Here is a 21,243-nt window from a genome sequence, read left to right as displayed (position 1 = left end):
TGTAGTTGTTATATTTCTAGTTGTTTATTTCGACAGGCTTTTTGAAAAAGTGAGTTTGGATCGGTTCCACCATCCATCCTCCCCCCCTCACCTGAGCGCGTTGGGACTAGCCGGCGTGACGGCCAGGTACGGAAGCCTAGAGGGCCCCGCCCACCCAGACTGGGTCCCGCCACACCTCGCCTCGCCTCCGGAATCCGCAGCTTCCTAACCGGCGGTGTATCCCGTCAGCTCCTCCTCCTCTCCGCCCCGCAGGCCGCCAGCTAGGGGACGTCAGCGCTGCCAGCGTGGAAGCAGCTGTCTGGCGCGGGAGGCGGAAGTAGCGCCTGGGACGGCCAGGTCACCACCGGACTTCGCCGACCGCCTTAGCCATGGAGGCGTCTCTGAAGGTCTGTACGACTGGTAGTGGATGGCGCTGCAGCCTGGCACCCGCCTCCAGGGCGGCTGTTTCTCCGCGAGCTGCCATTGTGATCGGGGGAGGGGGTCGGGGCTAACGGGTCAGACCGAGGAGGCCTGGTCGAGTGGCTGAGAGAGGCCGGGCGGGTTTCTTTCCGGGCCGCCCTTGGGCTCTGCGGAGGTTCCACGAGGGCCTGGGCCCTTTCCGATGACAGGAGCCATCAGTTTGGGCCCCAGAAGCGCCTGGGAAGACTCTCTGGCTATTTCGGAAACAGCTGAGAAGTTGTAGGTCTTTCTGTGGTTTCCACGTGAGGAATTATTAAAGCAGTGGTTTTCCAACTTGAGCGTGTATAGGAACCACCTGGAGCTCTTGGTAAAGGTACAGATTTTTCAGCCCTCTTCTCGTCTGAATCTCTGAGGGGCGGGACTTGTTCCTGCGTGTTTAACAAGCTCTCCCACGTGATTCTGATGCTGAAGCATGCAAACACTGGGCAGGAACCTTTGGGATCCTGAAAAGGACGGGTGCTCTGTAGATTGTGAATTAAGTTCCGGGCCTTGTAGCTGCTCCACACCTTCTTGACTTACCTTTCGCCAGATCAGGAGAGACCTTGGCCCAGTCCCAAATCCACCTTACCTTGGTTTCCCTTGAGGGAAACCAGTAGCCTGATGTACCTGGCTGACTGCTCGAACAAGTGAAATGGGTTCTAATTGTCCCAGATTTAGGGCTCAAAAATGAGAACCGGTGTTTGGGTTTCTTCATGGATTCGTGCATTCTGTGACTGACATTCTGACTTCTCCCTCAGAGCCCTCCTGTCTCCTATCTCTTCCTGCTTGGGATTCTGCTTGTCCAGTTTGATGCAGACCCTGTTTTTCCTACATATGGAATTCAGGAGTAGTGATAATGTTTAAGACTCATTAATTTTGATCTGGTAGAAATAACATTTTGTCTTTTTTCAAAGCAACTGCTGTAGATTTGCTTATTTGACACTGAAAAGTTGAGGGCAGTAATTGTAGAAGTTGAGCAAGGTGTCATCATGTGCATGTGATGGTATATCCTGAGTGGAAGACAAGAAAAAGAAAAAGTTAATATGTTTTTCTTGAGACTTCTGATTAGCACAGTGCCCACCTTTTTGGTACTTTGAGTTTCATTCAAGGTAAGTGGTTCTCATCCATGGAGCAGTCTTGTTTCCCAGGGGATATTTGGCAACATCTGGAGATAATTTAGAGTGCAGAGGGGCAGGGAGTTGCTGCTGGTACCTAGTAGGAAGAGGCCAACGATGCTGCACAGGACAACTGCCCACACATTATCTGGCTCAAATTGTCACTGATGCTGAGGCTGAGAAACCCTGGTCAGGATCGTGTGTGTAAGACTAGTAGTTGAATATAAAATGTTGTTAAAAATGCTCCTCTGCCGGGGATTTAGCTCAGTGGCACCATGCCTGCCTGGCAAGTGCAAGGTCCTGAGTTCAGTCCCCAGTACCAAAAAAAAAAAGCCCCATCTGTGTTGTTTCCAGTTTCATAGGTAAGTAGGGTGGGGTTTATGTCATTTCATTAGAAACTAAAAGAACCGGGGTGACCTTTTCTCCAAGAAAAGATTTGCCTCTTTATAGGCAAATCTGCAAAACAGAGTAGGTTGGAATCGCGCTATAAATATTACTTTTCTGACATTTGATTAATAGATTATAGTGGTTACTTCCTAAATGTTAATTGATGATAAAAGTTTATAAACTCTCTAAATAAAAGATTTTTAGAGGTACTAAAACTCCAGGACACTCAAGGTTGGAGCATTCACAAAAACTGCAGTGGGGCCTGGGGATGTAGATCAGTGGCACCGCGCCTGCCTGGCAAGCACAGGGTCCTGAGTTCAATCCCTGGTACAAAAACAACAAAAAACCAACCTGCAGTGAACTTTTAGGAATTCAGAACTTGTAGGCTGGAAGTTCCTACCTTGGGCCAGTGTGAAAACTCTGAATGTGAATGTTTTACAGCTAGGATTGTGTTTTATTTTTATATTTCATGAAGTAATGGAGAAGCTGTACATGTAAGAACAATTTCTGTTAAGTGGGCAGAAAAGAAAAAAGCATTGACATCAGATGAATTTTGATGACGTGTTCTTAAAAATAGTTTGAATCAAAGTGAAACATTGTGTTCATTATTCCAGTTTCTTTGAGGAATGGGCTATTCTGAGTTGAATTGTACATTGCTAATATAAATTTGAGACCTATTTGAGCAGTTTTGAATGATTACATTTAAACCTACTATGCATAATTTATAAAGCCACAGTAACCACAATGTTATTTGATATTTACCCTCTAAAATTTCAAGTAACATCTATCACTCTAACATGTAGTATGCTATCATTCAGTAGAATTACTCCCTGCATTTCCTTTAGTCTAAATGTAATTCTGTACTGTCTTTTCCTTTAGTTAGTATGTAAATGTACACACAGCAATGACAGAGCCACTTTTATTGTGATTTACCTTTCTTTCACAATACCAGTTCTCTTGTATCTGAAATGATGTCTCAAGAAACCAGATTAGGTTAATTGGGACAGGGAATTAAAACTAGGAGTGGAGGAAAAGGACGATGGGCCCTGAAGAATAATCTCACAGAGTTTACTTACATTACTATTCAAGTAAAAATTGCCACAGGAGGCCCTGGGATTTAGCTCAGTGGCACCACGCCTGCCTTGAAAGCTCAAGATCCTGAGTTCAATCCTAGTACCAGAGGGGGGAAAAAAAAGAAAAGAAAAATGCCACAGGAAATTAGGCTGATGATGATAATGATGCTCTTAGTAAATTATCCACCATATACACACCTACACTTTTTAGTCGCAATTTGTTGATTTAAACCTTTTTCCTGTTGCCTAAAAAAAAGAATCTTTCTTCCTGTGTGTTATGTTTAGATAAGGTGTGCTGCCCGGGATTTAGCTCAGTGCTATGCCTGCCTGGAAAGCAGAAGGTCCCGAGTTTGATCCCCGGTACCAAAAAGCAAAACAAAATAAAAAAATAAAGTAAATGCAAAACAAACTACAGTACACCTTATTATTATTATGGGGGGGGGGGGTATCGGGGATCAAACTCGGGACCCTGCGCTTGTGAGGCAGGCACAGCACCACTGAGCTAAATCCCTGGCTTGCATTTACTATAATTCCATCCTTGAACACACACGGAGCAGAGTTTCTCAATGGTATTTCTGACTTTTTGGGCTCATTTTCTGTTGTGGGGCGATGTCTTGTGCATTGCAACATATTTAGCAGCATCCCTGACCACTATCTGCTAGATGCTAGTAGTATCCTCTTCCCCCAGTTATGACAACTAAAAACAACTCCAGGTGGAGGCAACTGTGCCCTAAGGGTAGGAAGAATTACCTCTAGTTGAAAATCACTAACTTAGAGAACCTGGAGTTGCATTCTGATTTTTTTGGGAGCCACATTTGCCAACTTGAATCTAGACTAAAGTTTAAATTTTATTTTCTAAGTTATAGTAACCACATTCCAGGTGTTCAGCAGCCATATCTGGTTTGTGGCTGCCATAATGGGCAGCACAGTTATAGACCATTTTATTACGAAAGAAAGTGCTATTGGACACTGCAGTGGAGCTGGGCAGTTCAGTTTACTTCTTATATCCTATCTCTGATTGAGGGAACTTGAACCCTGTTTTTACCTAAATAATTACAACTCAGCCCATTTTAGCAGTTATTCTCATCTTGAACTGCCTGCCAGCTCTTGTCTCCCTCCCTCTCCCCGCCCCTCCCCGGATTTGGAAAATCTCTGTCTCCTTAATGTTTTTAAGGAGAATTAGGAGCAGGATGAACAGAAGATCCCTGATCATTTCTTATTGACAAGGACTCCCCAAATTTCTATCCTTGCTCTTTACAAAGTGTGAGAAAAGAACCTGTCTTAGGCAAGCTTTCAATGATGAGTTTCTGTGTTTGCCTTTGCAGAGCCCACTCTTAGGTAGAATGGGAGGACTTTTGTGTGGAGATGATAGGCTGTAATTTTAGTTTTCATTTAAAGCCGATCTCTCCTGTGTTGTCATCAGGAAGCGAGGATTTTACATACAGGTGCATGGTGGCTATGGCAGTAAATGGTTATCTAATGCTGGGTGTCCGAGGAGACTGATGAGCTTTAGCCAGTACAAAGTGCCCACTCCTAAGAATTTATGGCCTTGGTGATTTTTGGCTTATTCAAAACTGCAGAGGTGGTCAGTAGCAGAGCTGTTGGTGGTCCCTAGTCCTGTGTGTATTCCGTTATAGTCTCAGATTTTAAGTTTATAGGTCGGAGTTGCTGGACTTTATTGTTGTTGGTTTACACTTAAAACAGAAACAATTTGTTTTTCAGGGCTGAGGATTGAACTGAGGGTCTCATGCAGGCTAGGCCAGTTCTGTCCCTGAGCACAAACCCCCACCCCCACCCCCACCCCCGGCAACCTGTTTTGATTGACACTTTCTTACTGGCAGGTCAGCTGTGGTCAAATCCCAGTGTTAACGGACCAGAATTATGTTCTAGTAACTGGCATGTACATTTTTAGACAATTCTTATTTAACAAAGGGGTAAAAGTAGCGCAGGAATTAAGAAACAAGGTAGGGGTACATGGAGTGAGTGGCCAGAAAAGATTCTGTGAAAGAGATTCTTTAGGTGGAATATTTGGTTCAGAATTATGCTTTTTCTAGAGTTTTAGCTGTAAATGTAGATTTTTATTTTATAATTTGCCTCATTGTTGGTAGTTTATAAATTGAGATAGGAAAGCCATTTCGTTCTTTAAAGTTAAATTAGATATAAAAAGAACTAGTGCCCCCAGTCACATTGAAAATGTCCATGAAGGGGAAAGGAAAGAAGGGAAAAGAAAAATTATGAGAAAAGGAAAAAATAGAAACAAAGTCCTTGTAAATAGGGAAGGGTGGAGGGGTGAAGGGAGCACAGGGAATGGGGAAAAAATAAGAACCAAGATACATCATGTACAGGTACAAGCACCCAATGATAAATGTAAATAAACATATTGTATACCTAAAATGTGCCAATAAAAGAATTTAAGCCCCCAAAAATGTCCAAAATTACCTTTAAAAAATTTGGTTTATTTAGCTGAAATTAAATTCATCCCCTTCCAGCATTCAGGGGCCATGCCATGATAATATTTCAAATGTTTGACTTGTATTTACTAGAACTATTGCAGTAGGTTTTGTCTTGTTTTTGCTTTGCTGCAAATGCTAAGTATTAAGCTACCTTAAAAGTTAGAGGTTAGATAGTGCTTGAGATCTATCTTTGGGCTTTATTTCTGTGAGAAATGATTCTAAATTACAAATAACTGAGACAAAAGTAAACTGTCTTTTCTTTTTGTGGTACTGGGGATTGAACCGAGGGCCATCTCACTGATATACATCCCTGAGCTTTTTTTAAAAAATTTTAAGAGGGTTTCCCTAAGTTGTTAGGTACCCAGGCCTCGCTCAAACTTGTGATCTTCCTGCCTCAGCCTCCCAGTGTGCAGAAATTACAGGTGTGCACTAACACACCTGGCAAAAACTAAACTTTTCATATAATTTTTTTCTATTACAGAAAGGCAGAAACAACAAAATTAAGCCTTCACTTTGAAGTTGCTGGTTTTTGCCAGGGATTTAGCTCAGTAGTTCTGCCACCTCCCTTGCAAGTGCAAGGTCTCGAGTACGATCCCTGGTACCAAAAAAAAAAAAAATTAAAGTTGCTGTTTTTTTGTACATCACAAACAACAGAATACTGGCAGTTTCACACAGTTGAAATCTAAAGGTCTGAAGATACGCACAGGCTTCAGGAGCTGGTTTCCTTTCCTCAGAATTTCAGTGTTTTTTAAATTTTTAAAATAACTTTATTAACACACACAACAAATTAAAACCAAAGAAAAACAATGCAAGGGGAAAAAAACTACAATAATATTCAAATACAGTAGAACTCAACCAAAACAAAACTGAAAAGCACTTAAACATTTTTCCATATAACTTAAAAAAGCATCTCAAGCACCAACAAGACACCAGAGGATGTGATTTGTTTCAGAAAGATCCCCAAAACCAACATTGAACAAATAGTGGTCTGGAAAAAAACTCCAGTTAGCAGACTCCACATAAGCCAGACTTCTCCCTAATTTAAATTTCGATACAGTCATATGACACACAATGGAAACACAATCCGAGAAATATGTTGTTAGGCCATTTCATCATGTGTATTCTTAATTACACTTTCAGTTTCTCACACTAGAGAAACTATTCAGTATTTACACCTGTGTCCTATTTATTTCACTTAAGAGGATGGCCTCAATGTGCATCCATTTAGTTATAAATATCTCTAGTTTCTCGTTCTTTATGGCTGAGTAGTACTCCATTTTATTAAAAAACCACATCTTCTTTATCCAGTTTCCAGTTGATGGGCACTTGGGCTGTTTCCAAGCTTTCACTATTACGAACTGTGCCGCTATAAATATGGGTGCACATATATCACTGTGGTATGATTCTTTTAATTCTTTGGGGAAGATACCCAGCAGGGGAATAGCTGGGTCAAATGGGACCTCTAGTCCTAGTTCTTTGAGGTGTCTCCACACTGATTTCCACAGTGGTTGCACCAGTCTGCACTCCCACCAACAATGGAGAAGGGTTCCTTTCTCCCCATACCCCCGCCAGCATTTGTTATTAGATGATTTCTTAATAGCAGCCATTCTTTCTGGGGTGAAGTGGAATCTCAGTGTTGTTTTCATCTGCATCTCTCAAATGACCAGTGATGCTGAACATTTTTTCATATATTTATTTGCTGCTTTTACTTCTTTGTCTGGGAAATGTCTGTTCATTTCAGATGCCCATTTTTGAATTGGGTCTTTGAATTTGGGGGGGTCTGATTTTTTTCAGTTCTTTATATATTCTAGATAGCAGTCCTTTGTCTAAGGTACAGTTGCTGAAAATTTTTTCCGACATTGTAGGTTGTCTCTTAGCTCTATTGGTGGTTTCTCTTGCAGTGCAGAAGCTTTTTAATAAGATAAGATCCCAGTTGTTGATTCTTTTTGCAAGTTCCCATGCTACTGAGGTTTTGTTCATAAAGTCTTTTCCTATACCAGTATCTTCAAGAGTTCTACCTAACTTATCTTCCAGCAAATTTAGTGTTTCTGTCCTCATCTCAGTGTTTTTAAAATAAGTTTGCCAGCTGAGCATGGTAGTGCATGCCTGCAATACGAGCATTCTGGAAGATTGAGGCAGGAGGGTAACAAGCTGAAGCCCATCCTGGGCAAACGAACAAGACCCAGTGTCAAAATAAAAATAAGGAGCTGGGAACTCCGCTCAGTGAGAAGGCCCTGGGTCATTCCCTGGTACCAGCTGCCAGCATTAGTCCTTCATAATCCCAGTGCAATTTTGGAAATAATGATGTTGATGAAGATAATTATCTTTTTTTTTTTGGTGTGGTACTGGGGATGGAAGCCAGTACCTTGAGCATGTTAGGTAAGTACTCTACTACTGGTCTCCATCCCTAGCTCAAGAATAATAGATATCTTGGGCCGAGAATTTAGCTCAGTGGTTCTGCCCCCTGCCTTGTAAGCGCAAGGTCCCGAGTTCAATCCCTGGTACCAAAAAAAAAGAATAATAGATATCTTTATCTTTCTGATTTGATTGCCTATTGACAAGATTGCCTACTGACAAGCCACAACAACACTTAAAAGAAGTTAATCTCAGTGAAAGAGTTGTTATATTTAGTCTAGCATGCTTCTCTTTAAGCAGTTTTCTTTTCCTCTCTGAGTATGTGATTGCGGGTAAGGAAGACAGGTTTTAGAAATGAAGCTTGCCTGATGTGTTGGTGTCTTTCCCTCTGTGCAGTTATTTGGAAGCATTTACTCATGTGTAAGTAAGCGGATTCTAGAAGCAGTGATCCATAGGAATACTTCCTTATGAAACTTAGACTTGGAGCTCTAGCATTTCCAACATGTGTCTCAGAAGTGATTTAGTTGTGTTTTTCCTCCCTCCTCATATTGCTATCTGTGACTGAGGTTTGATATCTGATGTTATTTTGTTGCCTCATTATCTACAAAATTTTTTACCACTCTGTTGTGTGTTTTTGCTGTTTTCTTATTTTTTTCTGCCACTTGAAGAATCTGTACAGTTAAATACCAATACAGTAGTTACATTTTATCCAACACTTGCGTATCTTTTTTCAACTTGTGTTTTTTTTGGTACCGGGGATCGAACTTGGGTCCTTTTTCAACTTGGAAAATTATGTTTAGTGAAGCAATAGCCAAGCATAGAGTCCATGATAGTTAAAAATTTCAAGAAGTATCCAATTCTTAGAAGAAAGCATAAGTTTTTACTTAAATGCTCTTATTGAAATCAGGCAACAATACTTAACAAATATAGAAATTGAGATTCCAGCAAGATAAGCCAGATTTGCAAGTCATCACTTGGAGAATTCCTATCTTTTTCTCCCATCATTGACCCACAAGGCATAGTTGTGTTCCTGGGGCAGTTGCTGCCATGTTCTTGTCATTGCTTCTCGGATACAGTAGGCAGGTAGTGTTTCAGTACTTGTTGACAGCAAGACAGCAGATACTGTTTTCATCCTAAGAAAAATACAGAATTTGGGGGGAGATGGATGTTGAATGATTACCACTGTACAAGACTGACTTTGTTTATTGTTTGTTTTGTTTCGTTTTTTGAACAAACAGGGTCCCACTATGTAGTTCAGGCTGGCTAAATTCACTATGTAGCCCAGGCTGGCCTCAAACTCACAGTGATCCTCCTGGCTCAGCCTTCTGAGTGCTGGGATTACAGGTGTGTGTCGCCATGCCTGGCTACTTGACCTTGTTTAAAGAGCTGTGGAGGGCCGGGGATTGAGCTCAGTGGAGCACCTGCCTCGCAAATGCAAGGTCCCGAGTTTGATCTCTGGTACCAAAAAAAAAGCTGTGGAAGGCAAGAGTAATTGATATTCTTAGAAACAACAGTTTGCAGTTTTTTCCTCATTGTTTTAATCATCTGAAGAAAGGTTGTAATTTTTACACATTTGATGTGTATGGTGTAAACTAGCGTTTGATGACACCAGAGTCCTCGTCCAATATGAACAGCTGGTTTCTTTAGTTTTTCTTCATTCAGTGGCCCTAGAACTTCCTCCCCTAAATATGAATATTCCTCCCTGAAAAAGCAATTTATTGAAACCAAAGTAGTATGTACTTTTTTGAGGGATCTGGGTATTGAACACAGGGCCTTGAGACTGCAAAGTAGGCACTCTACTACTGAGCTGTACTTCCAGCCTCTGTATTTCTGTTGTGAATTATTATTGTTAGATTTGGGATAAGGGGCTCTGGATATTGAACCCAGGGCCTTATGAATACTAGGTAAACACTCTGTCCTTGCCCAAACTCTGTATTTCTCAAGAAGCAGTTATTTATATTACATCTTTGTAAATTTTGCCGTAAGTGTACCACCTATATCATTTACTTAATGTTTTATTTTAAATTGACTTTAAATCAGTTCACCCACGTTTTTTTTTAAATTAAGAAGATTTACATAAAACAAAATACCCATTTTAAATATTTTATATTTTCAAAGTTGTATATGGTCGTATAACTACCAGTATGTTCAGGATAGCAAGCATTTTGTGCAGAGATATAGTCCAGTGGTATAGAGTGCTTGCCCACCATGCACTAGGCCCTGGGTTTGATTCTCAACTCTGCAAAAAGAAGGTATGGAGCATTTCTGTTTCCCTAAAAAGCTCCACTGTGTCCTTTTTTGCCTCCTCTGTTTCCTGTCACTATCCATTGGCCATGTCTGCCCACTCACCAGCCTCTTTTTTGTTGTTATTAACTTGGATTTGTGCTAAACAGTTAAGTTTCTGAATTTGGGGATTTGAGGTTATTATGTTTTTTCCAATTCATAAAAGTAAATGTGTACTTTTTGTTTTTGTACCGGGGATCAAACTTGGGAAAAGTCACTTTGGTCACTTTGGTAAACTGGTTTAACTGAAGAAAGTAAGTGTAAGAGCTTGATTGATCGTTTTTGAAAGCTGAGAAAATTGTAAAAGTGGCTGTAGTTAAGTAATTCCCAAATCTTAAGCCCTAAAGCTTCCTTTTATTATTTTTTCTACTGCATTTTCCACTTTCGAAAAGTTATGATAAACATCTTTTTAGTTAATAAACTTTATTAAATGATTGCTGGCACAGTGATGCAAGCTGAGGCAGGAGAATCACAAGTTTAAGGCCAGTGTGGGCAACATAAGGAGACCCTGTCTCAAAATTAATATAAAAGGGCTGGAGATGTAGCTCAGTGCTAGCATTGTTTAGGTTCTCAGTTCAGTCCCTAGTACTGCTAAGAACCACCCGTCAACTCCAGTTGTTTATCCCATTATTAGTAACTGCAAATACCCATTAAAATGGTGGGGTTTTTTTTTTTTTTTTCAAACTGTAGGTTACATCTATATGTGGGATGCCAGATGCCAAATCAGTTTAACACATTGAGACTGGCACTTTTCAAACAGTGGCACAACCTGGGCATGGTGGCGCATGCCTGTAATCCCACCACTTGGGAGGCTGAGGCAGGAGGATCGCTGTGAGTTCAAGGCCAGCCTGGGCTACATAGTGAGTTTGGGGCCAGCCCAAACTACAAAGGGAGACCCTACCTCAGAAAAAACAAAATGAAAGAAAGAAAGAAAGAACAAACAGTGGCACAAAAACGAAATAGAAGATAGGATGTATTCCACATAACACCAGTGTTCCCTCATACTGAGTTGATGTAATTCTAGTCAAATGCAAGTATTAATGATTTTTTCATTTATCTATATAGCTGTACTCCAAATAAATTCATAATTTTCTTCTAGCCTTTTTTTTGAAAAGTCAAGAATTGCTCCCTGACCTACTTTATTACTTTAACTTGCATTTGATTCTTGACTTTTCTCCCCTAACATTTAAATTGTGAGAATGTCCAGTAATTTCAACATGACATATAATATTTCTTCTTCTGTTAGTGGCAGGGTGTTTTGTTTGTTTGTTTTGGTACTGGGGATTGAACTCAGGTCCTTGTGCTTGTGAGGCAGGTAGCAGAACCACTGAGCTAAATCCCCGGCCCAGGTGGCAGGGTGTTTTAATACCCTGTATCTAAAGTGGTGAAAATCACTTGCTATGAAAATGATTATTTTAAAATGTTTATACAGGGATGAAGAGTCAGGCTTGTTTTACAAAATTAGCCCTTTTAAAGTTTCAGTTATATTACAATAAGCATACAATGGAATGGTTCTCATTAGCCTTGAATTAAGTCCTACCGTGCATAATATTGTAGCAAAAATACTGAATCCACTCCATTACACAGCAGAATCAATCATAACAAATATAATTTGTAAATTTGCAATCAGTATAATTGTTTCTAAATTCTTAACAATGGCCATCTATCAGTTTTGTGATTAGAAAATGCTTTGTTGAATTCATTTCATGGTGTAATTGTTACAAGCCTCTTTAAAGCTAAGGGACTTAAGGTAATCAGAGTTCCTAGGTAAATCCAACCCAGAAGTCTGTGTTGGTTATAGCTCCTTTTCCTAGAAAAGCACCTTGAAATACTACGTTCACATATATTGCAACTGAATTGGCTTGCTTGAGGTTGGTAGGAAAAATTTTGGAAAAGAAACAGACTAAATGCCAACTGGCCTCAGAGGAGTGGTTGGAAGCTGTTGACTTTTTTGTTAAAAAAGGAACCTTATTTTTCTGAATTTGATCCTAGTAGGCCCCAGATTTTTATCAAATCATTTTACTCAAGATTTAAATATAGGAAAGTGTATTTCCTGTTTACGGGTAGGAAAAGAAGTCTTTTGTAGCAATATTGCAAGACCCTACAGTACAGAGACTGATGCCACTGGCAATACTTGCACTGCCAATGCACTACTTTCAAATTTATATTGTCCTTTATTTCATCTTATAGCTCTTAAACCACCACCACCACATAAATTTTCCCTGGGCTTCCCTAGGTCAAATAATGGCCTACAATCTGAAGTAAATGTTTTAGTTAAGGGTAGGGTAATTGTACATCCTGGTTTGCCCAGGACCATCCCAGTTTATACCTTTTGTCCTGGTTTAATTATTAATAGTATCCCCTTTTACTCTTAAAAATGGGTAAGTTTATAGTCATCCAGGCAAGACTGTTGTAGGACGGACATTTTCCCTATGTGGAGAGTCGTTGTTTTTTCCTGAGTGAAAACATTAATCAAGCAAAGATAATCTTGAAAATCAAATCTTAGTTCTAAGTATGATTTTGGAATGCAGAGCTTTTTTAGAGTTGTTAGTTACTTCATTTACTTATTTGATAAGAGTAAGAGGTGGTATCACCCAGTACAGTGGTGGCGATTCTATGGCACACATGCTGCGGCAGCACACACAACCCTCTCTGGACACACGAGCCAAGTCACCTCTTCCATGATTTGACAAATTATCAGCATGCATACAACAGCAAAGATCACATTAATTGTGCAAAAGAATGCCAAATGCAAAATTTTACCTTTCAATTAAAAAGCCTTTTCATTGGGCCGGGGATTTAGCTCAGTGGTTCTGCCGCCTGCCTTGCAAATGTAAGGACCTGAGTTCAATCCCTGGTACCAAAAAAAGAAAAAGAAAGAAGAAAGATAATAACAGAGATCAATGAAATGGGCTTTTTTTTTTTTGGTACCAGGGATTGAACTCAGGACCTTGCACTTGCAAGGCAGGTGGTGGCATGACTGAGCTAAATCCCTGGCCCAAGATAAGGTTTTTTTTTTTTCTTTTTCTTTTTTTTGGTACTGAGGATCAAACTCGGGACCTTGAGCTTGTGAGGCAAGTGCGGGGCCACTGAGCTAAATCATCAGCCCTGTTAATTGTTTTTCTTTTCAGACAAAAGATGTTAATTTTTTTCTAAACTAAAACCTCAGTATTCAGGTTTAATTGTAATGTTGCCACTTTGCAGTAAATCAGTGGGTTTTGGATTGCAGTTTGGGCACTTAGTCTCTAAAAGGTTCACCATCACTGGCCTATTACTGTAAAGAATCCTGGTTCTGCAGTAATACAGACTTTTAAGTTTTGGCTGTAAAGCCTACTAACTACGTGGTTTTGTGTTAATTAGGAAGTAATACGTGTAAAGGGGTTAATTAGCATAATGCCTGGATTACAGTAGGCAGCCCAGTGCTAATAGTTATTAAGGTTTATAAATCTTACAGAATACTTGTTCTGTGGCAAACCTTGCTTGGTGCTAAGAAATACAGAAATTATGACATTCTTCCTAAGAACCTGACACAGAATACCATTTCTCCTTTCACTATCTATTTCTTTCTTTCTTTTTTTTTTTTTTTTTGGTACTGGGGATCGAACTTGGGTCCCTGAGCTTGTGCAGCAGGCGGCGAAACCACTGAGCTAAATCCCCGGCCCCTCACTATCTATTTCTATATACTGAATAATAGGCATTTTTAGACAACTTAATTTTCATTCATTAGTTTAGTGTCTGGTTCTTGTCCTGCTATTGTATGGTAACACTCATCACACAGCTACCTTGTCTGGCACTGTAACAGATACTGAGGATATGAAATGCAGATAAGAAAATAGTGGCTGCCAGCGGAAGCTGCTTTGTAGTCATGGTTTTTAGTTTTAAGGAACCAGTGAATAAATATTCAGTTTTTCTTAGAGCACTCCTTGGCTTAAGAGTTTGATATTATCCTGCTGCTGAATAAGTCTTTGTGTTTTGGATTATCCAGTTAGTGCAACAACCACTTCAGGATCTACAGCATTAGCGTCATATCATATTCACATTTAATTTAACCATCAGTGTTACTTTCCCTCCTCCCATCCCCCAAAAGAAAGTAAGAGCAAGAACAACTTAAACATAGGCCAGTACACTCAATGAGTGAGAGACTCAGATGGGAGAAGATAAATCTACACTTTCCTCCTGCCTTTCACAGTATAAGCATAAGCATCTAGTCATTACGTACGATTCTAGTGTTTCTAGATTCATACTGTCATGTAGAGTGACTTCATACTGTTCATTTCATGTAGAGTCAGCTGTTTTGTGTGTTCTCTTCCCCATCCTCCTGTTCTGGGGATTGAACCCAGTGCCTTTCCTTATATCTCCAGCCCCCAACCCCCCATTCTTCAGTCTTTAAATTTTGAGAGAAGGTCTCACTAAGTTTCCGAGGCTAGAATAGAATTTGCAGACCTCCTGCCTCAGCCTCCCAGAGTGCTGGGATTACAAGCATGCACCACCACCTTTGGCTATCTTGTCTATTTTTTTTTTTTTTTTTTGGTACCAGGGATCAAATTCGGGTCCTTGTGCTTGCAAGGCAGGCGGTGGAACCACTGAGCTAAATCCCCGGCCCATAGGATATGCATTTTATTGATTGATTGATTGATTGATTGATTGATACCAGGGATCGAATTTGGGACCTTGGGTTTGCAAGGCAGGTGCCAGAACCACTGAGCTAAATCCCCGGCCCTTGTCTATGCTTAACTGAAGAAAAAAAAGTTCATTCTAATCCTATAGGAAAAATTAGCTGGGTTGCACTTACAGGCAAAGTGTGTTGATACCCAATGCTAAAAATAGAGCTGACTTTGAACCCTTAGTCCTGTAGGAGCAACCAGAATTAGAACAAGCCCAAATTTGTGAAGAAACTCAGGATCTTGTTGGGGAGGATATCTGTGCTGGAGAGAGCAATCATAAAATAGTTCACAGTAAAAGATGTAAGGAAGGAATCATGCAGATAAATGGCAGTAATATGTCAAAATGGCCCCAGTTTTATTGGGTCTTCCCATTATCCCCATAAATGCAACCTTTTTTCAGAGTATCAGGCAGGAAATCTAGATATTTGGTTTAGGAAAAAATGGCATCAATATCATTTGAGGGACATAAAAGTGTGAAATGCTTCATTTTGAAATATTGGTCATTGAGTAGTTAGCTAGAGATAAAAGGCTCAAAGATGTTCAGTTCAGGTTGGACAAGTGTCAGAAGCATGAAGCATGGAAATGAGGGTGATCAAGCAAAACTTTATTTTTCCACTGGGCCGGATAGTAGCAGACACAGATTGGAGTCTCAGGAGTTGAGGATAATAAGGAACATGATCAGCAGACTTAGGAGTTAAGATAAATTCTCTGGACCATTATCTGTTCTTCTTCCTAATTCAGATCACTGAGACCTTTTAGATTGCTTTTTAACCTATCTCATGATTATATTTAAGTGGTGGATTTTATTGAAAATACCTTTTAGAAAATGATTTTTCTATTAAATCAGAGTGGCTATGGCTACATGATTACTTGTGAGAGTCAGTATGCTATAACAGAGGCCAGAAGCAGAAGTCAGAGGCCCAGGGTTTCAGCACCATGCTGTCATTTATTAGCCCAGTGGCCACCAGCAAATCACTTTGTCTGAATTTCCTCACCTCACTATACTTTCTCTCTCTCTCTCTTTTTTTTTTTTTTTTTTTTTTTTTTTTGGTACCAGGGATTGAACTCAGGACCTTGCACTTGAGAGGCAGGTGCAGTGTCACTGAGCTAAATCCCTGGCCCACCCTTTTTTTTCAGTACCGGGAATCAAATTCAGGACCTTGCACTTGCCAGGCAGGCACAGCGATGCTGAGCTACATTCCCGGCCCTATACTTTGTCTTGAAACTTTTTACAAATCAAGTTTTGCTCAAATCCCTACATATAAACAAAGCTTAATAGGGGTTAAGAAGCTAAAAACCTAAAGATCCCAACTTTTTACTACCCCTCCCCGCAAAGTTCTTCATGGGAGTTGAGGCTCAGAAGAACCCTGGTCTAGGGGCCAGGGATTTAGCTCAGTGGCACCCGGCATGCCCTGCAAGGACGAGGTCCTGAGTTCCATCCCCAGTACGGGGGTGTGTATGTGGGAGTACATGTCGAGAAGAACTATATAGCTCAGTAGTAGAGTACTTGCCTAGTGTGCCCCACATCTGGGGTCCTCATTTTCTGATTGGAAAGAGATGTATCATGCTTTAAAGTGATACCTGTAGGGAGTAGAACTTGAGGATTTTTACTTTTTATGTTACACTTTTATACTGTTGGAAATTTTATATGTGTTTTATAATCTTTGTATTTTATAATCCCGAAGGCTTGGATTTGCTCTTTCTGGGTGAAGTATATTGCAGAAGTAATACAGGAGAATTAAAATTTAGCCTCTTTTGGTTTCCCAGATAGCAGACCCCACATTAGCTGAAATGGGGAAAAACCTGAAGGAGGCAATGAGGATGCTGGAGGGCAGTCAGAGGTAAGTGCGCAGGCAGAGGCCTCTCTGCCTCCAAGGCGTCCAGCCTATTTGGGAACTGGTAGCTCTGGCTTCCTTCTGTTAAGGACACCTTTAACTCCCAAATGCCATGCATAGCTTCTGCTGACTTTAAAATTAGTATTTGCCTCAGTAGAAGGTACTTTGTAGTTAAAAGATTTTGAAATTGGGGGGAAGAACTTATAATTTTCCTGTTTCTTTTTTTTTTTCTATTTTTTTTGTTTTTTGGTACTGGGGATCAAACTTGAGTCCTTGTGCTTGCAAGGCAGGCGGTGAAACCACTGAGCTAAATCCCCAGCCCTTAATTTTCCTGTTTCTTAAGTTTCATTTATATAGTATACTAATTTGAATCTATGAATACTTCTTACTATAGATTCAGATCATACAGGACATCATCTGAGAAATGGGTTGAAGTATTTTTTCATGTTCTTTTCTTTTCCTGAAACTCAGACTGCCCAGAACTGGGGTCTGAGATGTGATAAATGTGTTTCCATTCCTACATCAGTCACTAAGAAGTTCTAAATAATGTGGTCACATATGTACAAGTTCAAGTTAATATAAATTTTTTTTCTTTCCCTTACATTAGAAGAATAGAGGAGGAAAAAGAAAAGAAGCTTGTATCAGAGGATATTCCAGGGCCACTCCAGGGCAGGTAGGTGGCAATGAAGATTAAAGGTATAAATTTTTCCTAACCCAAGGTTTTACCATCTCTCTTACTTGCAATTTTACTTTGAATGAGCTCAAAGAATATTTAAATATAGTTTGTGCAGTGTAACATTAGAAAATTGAAATGCCATTGGCATTGATAGTGCTGAGCCTTACCAGCCTCTTTCTCTTTCCCACTCAAAAAACTTAATCCAGCCTCATGACTCAAAAGCCATGCACAAATTTATAATTATTAACTGGAATGAATATCAGATTTAGTTCATCCTTGAAATCTGTAATGTATTCAATAAACTGAGTTTTATTGTGAGAGATATTTTAATTTGGTAATATTTATAATTTGTATAATATAGTAAATGAAAATCTCATCTGTAATATTGATTGGCAGAGTTAAGATTTAATTTTTGGCTACTAAAGCAAATCTATCATGTCTTTGTGGTTTGAACTACCCGGGGGTGGGGGTGGGAGAGTAGCTGAGTGCAATTTTCACAGGATGTTCGCAGTCAATCTGGGAATTAAGGTCCCAAGCTAGCTTTCCTGAGACAAACATTTTTTTTCTTTTATAACCAGGAAACAGCACTTAGGTCAACAGTACAACTCCCTTCGATTTACATTGACCTGCATAGGAATTGTCCAAGGTTACAAGGGGAAGATCACAATGTGGTAGTCAGTGTGACATCTAACATACCTGGATACTAATATTTTAAAATAGTCACCCCCCCCCCCGAAATAGTCACCCTTTCCTGTAGCATATATTGTGCTGATTTAAAGCACTCTAAGCTGGGTGTGATGGTGCATGTTTATATTTCCAGCACTTGGGAGGAAGAGGCAGGAGGCCTCTATAGTAAGTTCAAGGCAAGTTTTGACTACATAGCAAGACCTTGCCTCAGAAAAACAATAAAGCCCTCTAGGTGTGAATTGCTTTCTGTGGCTCAATGCTCAACGTAGGAAGCAAATCCTATAGATCTCCTTAAAGAGAAGAAATAGTTTAAGTTTTGTTTTTTCTTCTAATTCCACAGAAGTTTCCCTGGAAGAGATACTCCCAAGAACATGTATAATTCTCAGAATGGCAGTACATTAAAACCAGTAGGAGTGCTTGCTTCGGCAGCACATATACTAAAAAACCAGTAGGAGTATTCACACTTACTGCTAGTGTCAAGCATTTGAGACCACTAACAGGCCAGGCATAGGGTTAAGTGCTTCCCAGGCACTGTCTGGTTTTGTCCTCACCATTCTATAATGTGAGGGCTTAGCAGCTTGGGGTAGCTCATTCAAGGTCGAGAGGCCAGCACCTCAGTGTGCCTCAAGCCTTCCTCCCTGCCCTAATCGCTACAGTGACTGAGGGGCTCCCTCTCCTTTGAAGGTAAGCACCTTGGGGAAGGTGGGTGTTATAGTCAGAAGGATTCAGCAAGGGAATACATTAAATACCGGACACATAACTTATAAGGTTATTTTATGATAATTATGCAAAGGAGTGCAAGAGATTAACTGCACACTAGAAGCCCAAAGGATTCAGCTGAGGGCCTGGATCCCAGCAGTTTCCCACACAAGTCCAGCTGACGTCCTAGAGTCCAAGGCAATGTCCTCCTCGAGTCCAGCCAGTGGCCTAGAGCCCACAGCAGTGTCTCATGCTTGTCTGTATTAAGGATCTGCACCTGGAAGGCCCAAAGGCCAGTGGTGGAAGCCAGAAAATCTACGCTGGTGAGATGAAGGATTTGTGCCACCAAGCTGAGGGATCCACATTAGAGCCAGGAAGTGATGCTCACGGTGAAGATTAGAGCTCCCCTGATGAAAATAGCAACCATTCCCAGAAATAGTGGGCCGAGCTTCTCTGATGAGATCATCCTAGTTTGCATCGGAAAAACTATCCGCAGCAAGGTTCTCCTAGCAAATCAACATGCTAAGATCTTCCCCTCTAGTTCTCTTTTTATGCTATTGGTAACAATCTTCAGATGGACCTTTCACACCCAGACCACAATGATTCAGTTCAGCTGGGCATTATAAGTTGACCATTAGTCAGTCCACCACAGTGGGTTTTTAGCATTGTTTTGACAGTACTTCTCTTTTGAAAGAGGACATTTTTATTAGTCATTTTCTTATTAGTAGAAGTAACATTTTTACATTAGTACATAACAAGTTGCCTTGCTGTTGCTTACTACTTCAGCCATTTGAATTCTCATAATTTTATGCCTCCTTGTGTGATAAGCAGTTGGTAACATGTTGGATAGAAACAAATCTGTTTACATTCTAAATGGATCTCAAGTTTCCCAGCTTGGGAAAGAGTTTGTAATAATGAAGTACATGTTTAAGGCAGTGCAAGTAGACAAGCCTCCTAGATGGAATAAAACAAGATGTACCAGTAGCATGAGAATATTCTTGCTGTTTTTGTGACCTTCCAGCATTTGAGTGTGTGTGTGTGTGTGTGTGTGTGCACACCCGCATGCGCACTTGGGATTGAACCTGTGTGAGGCAAATGCTCTAGTACTGAGCTACATCCCTAGAACTTTTTTATTTTGAGATAGCATCTCACTAAGTTTCCTGGCCTCAAACTTGAGATCCTTCTGCCTCAGCTTCCTGAATAGCTGGGATTATGGGCACAGCGCACCACTGTGCTGAGGCCTTCTATGTCTTATAAGGACTTTTGACTTTTCTAAAACTCTTACTAAATATTCTCTATTTCTACTCCAAAATTCAAATGGGCCGGTATAGAAATATTGCTGGAGGGGCTGGGGATTTAGCTCAGTGGTTCCCCTGCCTGCCCCGAAAGCACAAGGTCCCAAGTTTGACCCCCAGTACAAAAAAAAAAATATATTGCTGGTGAAGTTTTTAAAAACCAAACTCGCATTTAGATAGAAGAGTTAATTGCAAGTAAGGCAATCAGAATTCAGTTTAATTTGAGGTTTATTTTTTTAAGTATCTTACCTCCTTTATCATGTAGATACTCAAAAACAAGTCAAAACACAACAGGTGATCTGGATGAGAGAAACAGTTGGGGTGGAGTGGGGGGAGGTATGTGTGCAGACATGAGTCTGTATGCATACATTTTTTCCTCCAGCCCATCAGCTCTTTTTATTCTGCAGTGGACAAGATATGGTGAGCATCCTGCAGCTGGTCCAGAATCTGATGCACGGAGATGACGATGAGGAACCCCAGAGTGCCCGGTAATGAAGGGTGGCTGGCAGCTCCCCTGTCTGTGAAAGTCCTCATTCTTGCTTTCAGTAGCAATTCCATTCTGACAAGTGACTCTAATAAGAAATTGTATTGCATTAAGAGTTACATGTCATACCAAGATAATACTTCCTCTTTTCAGAAATAATTTATGTATTTTAGGTAATATATTTTGCAAAAGGAAGACATTTACTAAAATTAGGCCAGGCATATTGATACACAACTGTAATACGACTGCACAGGAGGCTGAGGCATGAGGATTGCCATGAGTTCAAGGCCCGCCTGAACTATATAATGAGACCCTATGTCAGAAAAAATATTTCAATAAATAAGTAAATTAAATTAGATCCTGTAGTTTTTGTGGTATGAGGTCCTACCAAAAGGGGCCACCAGAAGGACTGGAAAGTAAGTTTGTGCTTTTCCCCTTCTGCTTGCTAGAATTGCTGCAGTTTGCTTGGTGACAGTCTACATTGTCTGGGAATCATCCAGTTAAGTTATTTATTCATCTACTTAGCTATCTAATTTCATCTTGTCTTTAATATTTCAAATTTTTGTAATAATATGGTCTCCTTTTTCAAAATTCAGTAGATAAAAAGGGTGTCCAAAGACAATTTTCCTTTGTACCCCTGCTTCCCTACCTCTTTTCTCTAGAGGTACAGAATTACCAGTTTCTTAAATATGCTTCCTTCCCCAGCTATTTCATGTGTGCATACACAAGCAGAATGTCCCCATCCCCCCCTCTCCAAAACATAAATAATATGCCCACGGTCGGCACCCTGCTTTTTTCC

At 40.4% G+C, this 21,243-nt stretch overlaps 1 protein-coding gene across 5 annotated transcripts in view; it reads left to right on the top strand.

The window, feature by feature from the left end:
• Window positions 1–107: 107 nt before the first annotated feature.
• Window positions 108–21,243, top strand: part of Pdxdc1 (pyridoxal dependent decarboxylase domain containing 1) — a 57,031-nt gene continuing 35,895 nt past the window's right edge. For 2 of the 5 annotated variants that reach the window (XM_004864902.4, XM_013065631.3), the window contains exons 1-4: window positions 158–386; window positions 16,536–16,609; window positions 17,211–17,276; window positions 20,368–20,448. In XM_004864902.4, coding sequence (XP_004864959.1) covers window positions 369–386; window positions 16,536–16,609; window positions 17,211–17,276; window positions 20,368–20,448 — 239 coding nt within the window. In that variant the 5' untranslated portion in view covers window positions 158–368. Of the gene's footprint in view, window positions 127–157; window positions 387–16,535; window positions 16,610–17,210; window positions 17,277–20,367; window positions 20,449–21,243 lie in introns of those variants that run through there. The other 3 variants (XM_087202776.1, XM_021244351.2, XM_087202775.1) reach the window with 2 other exon arrangements.

This window comes from Heterocephalus glaber, unplaced genomic scaffold, assembly GCF_053883595.1.
Source record: "Heterocephalus glaber isolate CG9 unplaced genomic scaffold, H.glaber_assembly_v1.0 deba00001781, whole genome shotgun sequence".
In the NCBI taxonomy this organism is placed as follows: Eukaryota; Metazoa; Chordata; class Mammalia; order Rodentia; family Bathyergidae; genus Heterocephalus; species Heterocephalus glaber.
Note: the sequence above shows the minus strand (reverse complement) of the source record. Positions and strands in the feature narration are given on the sequence as shown.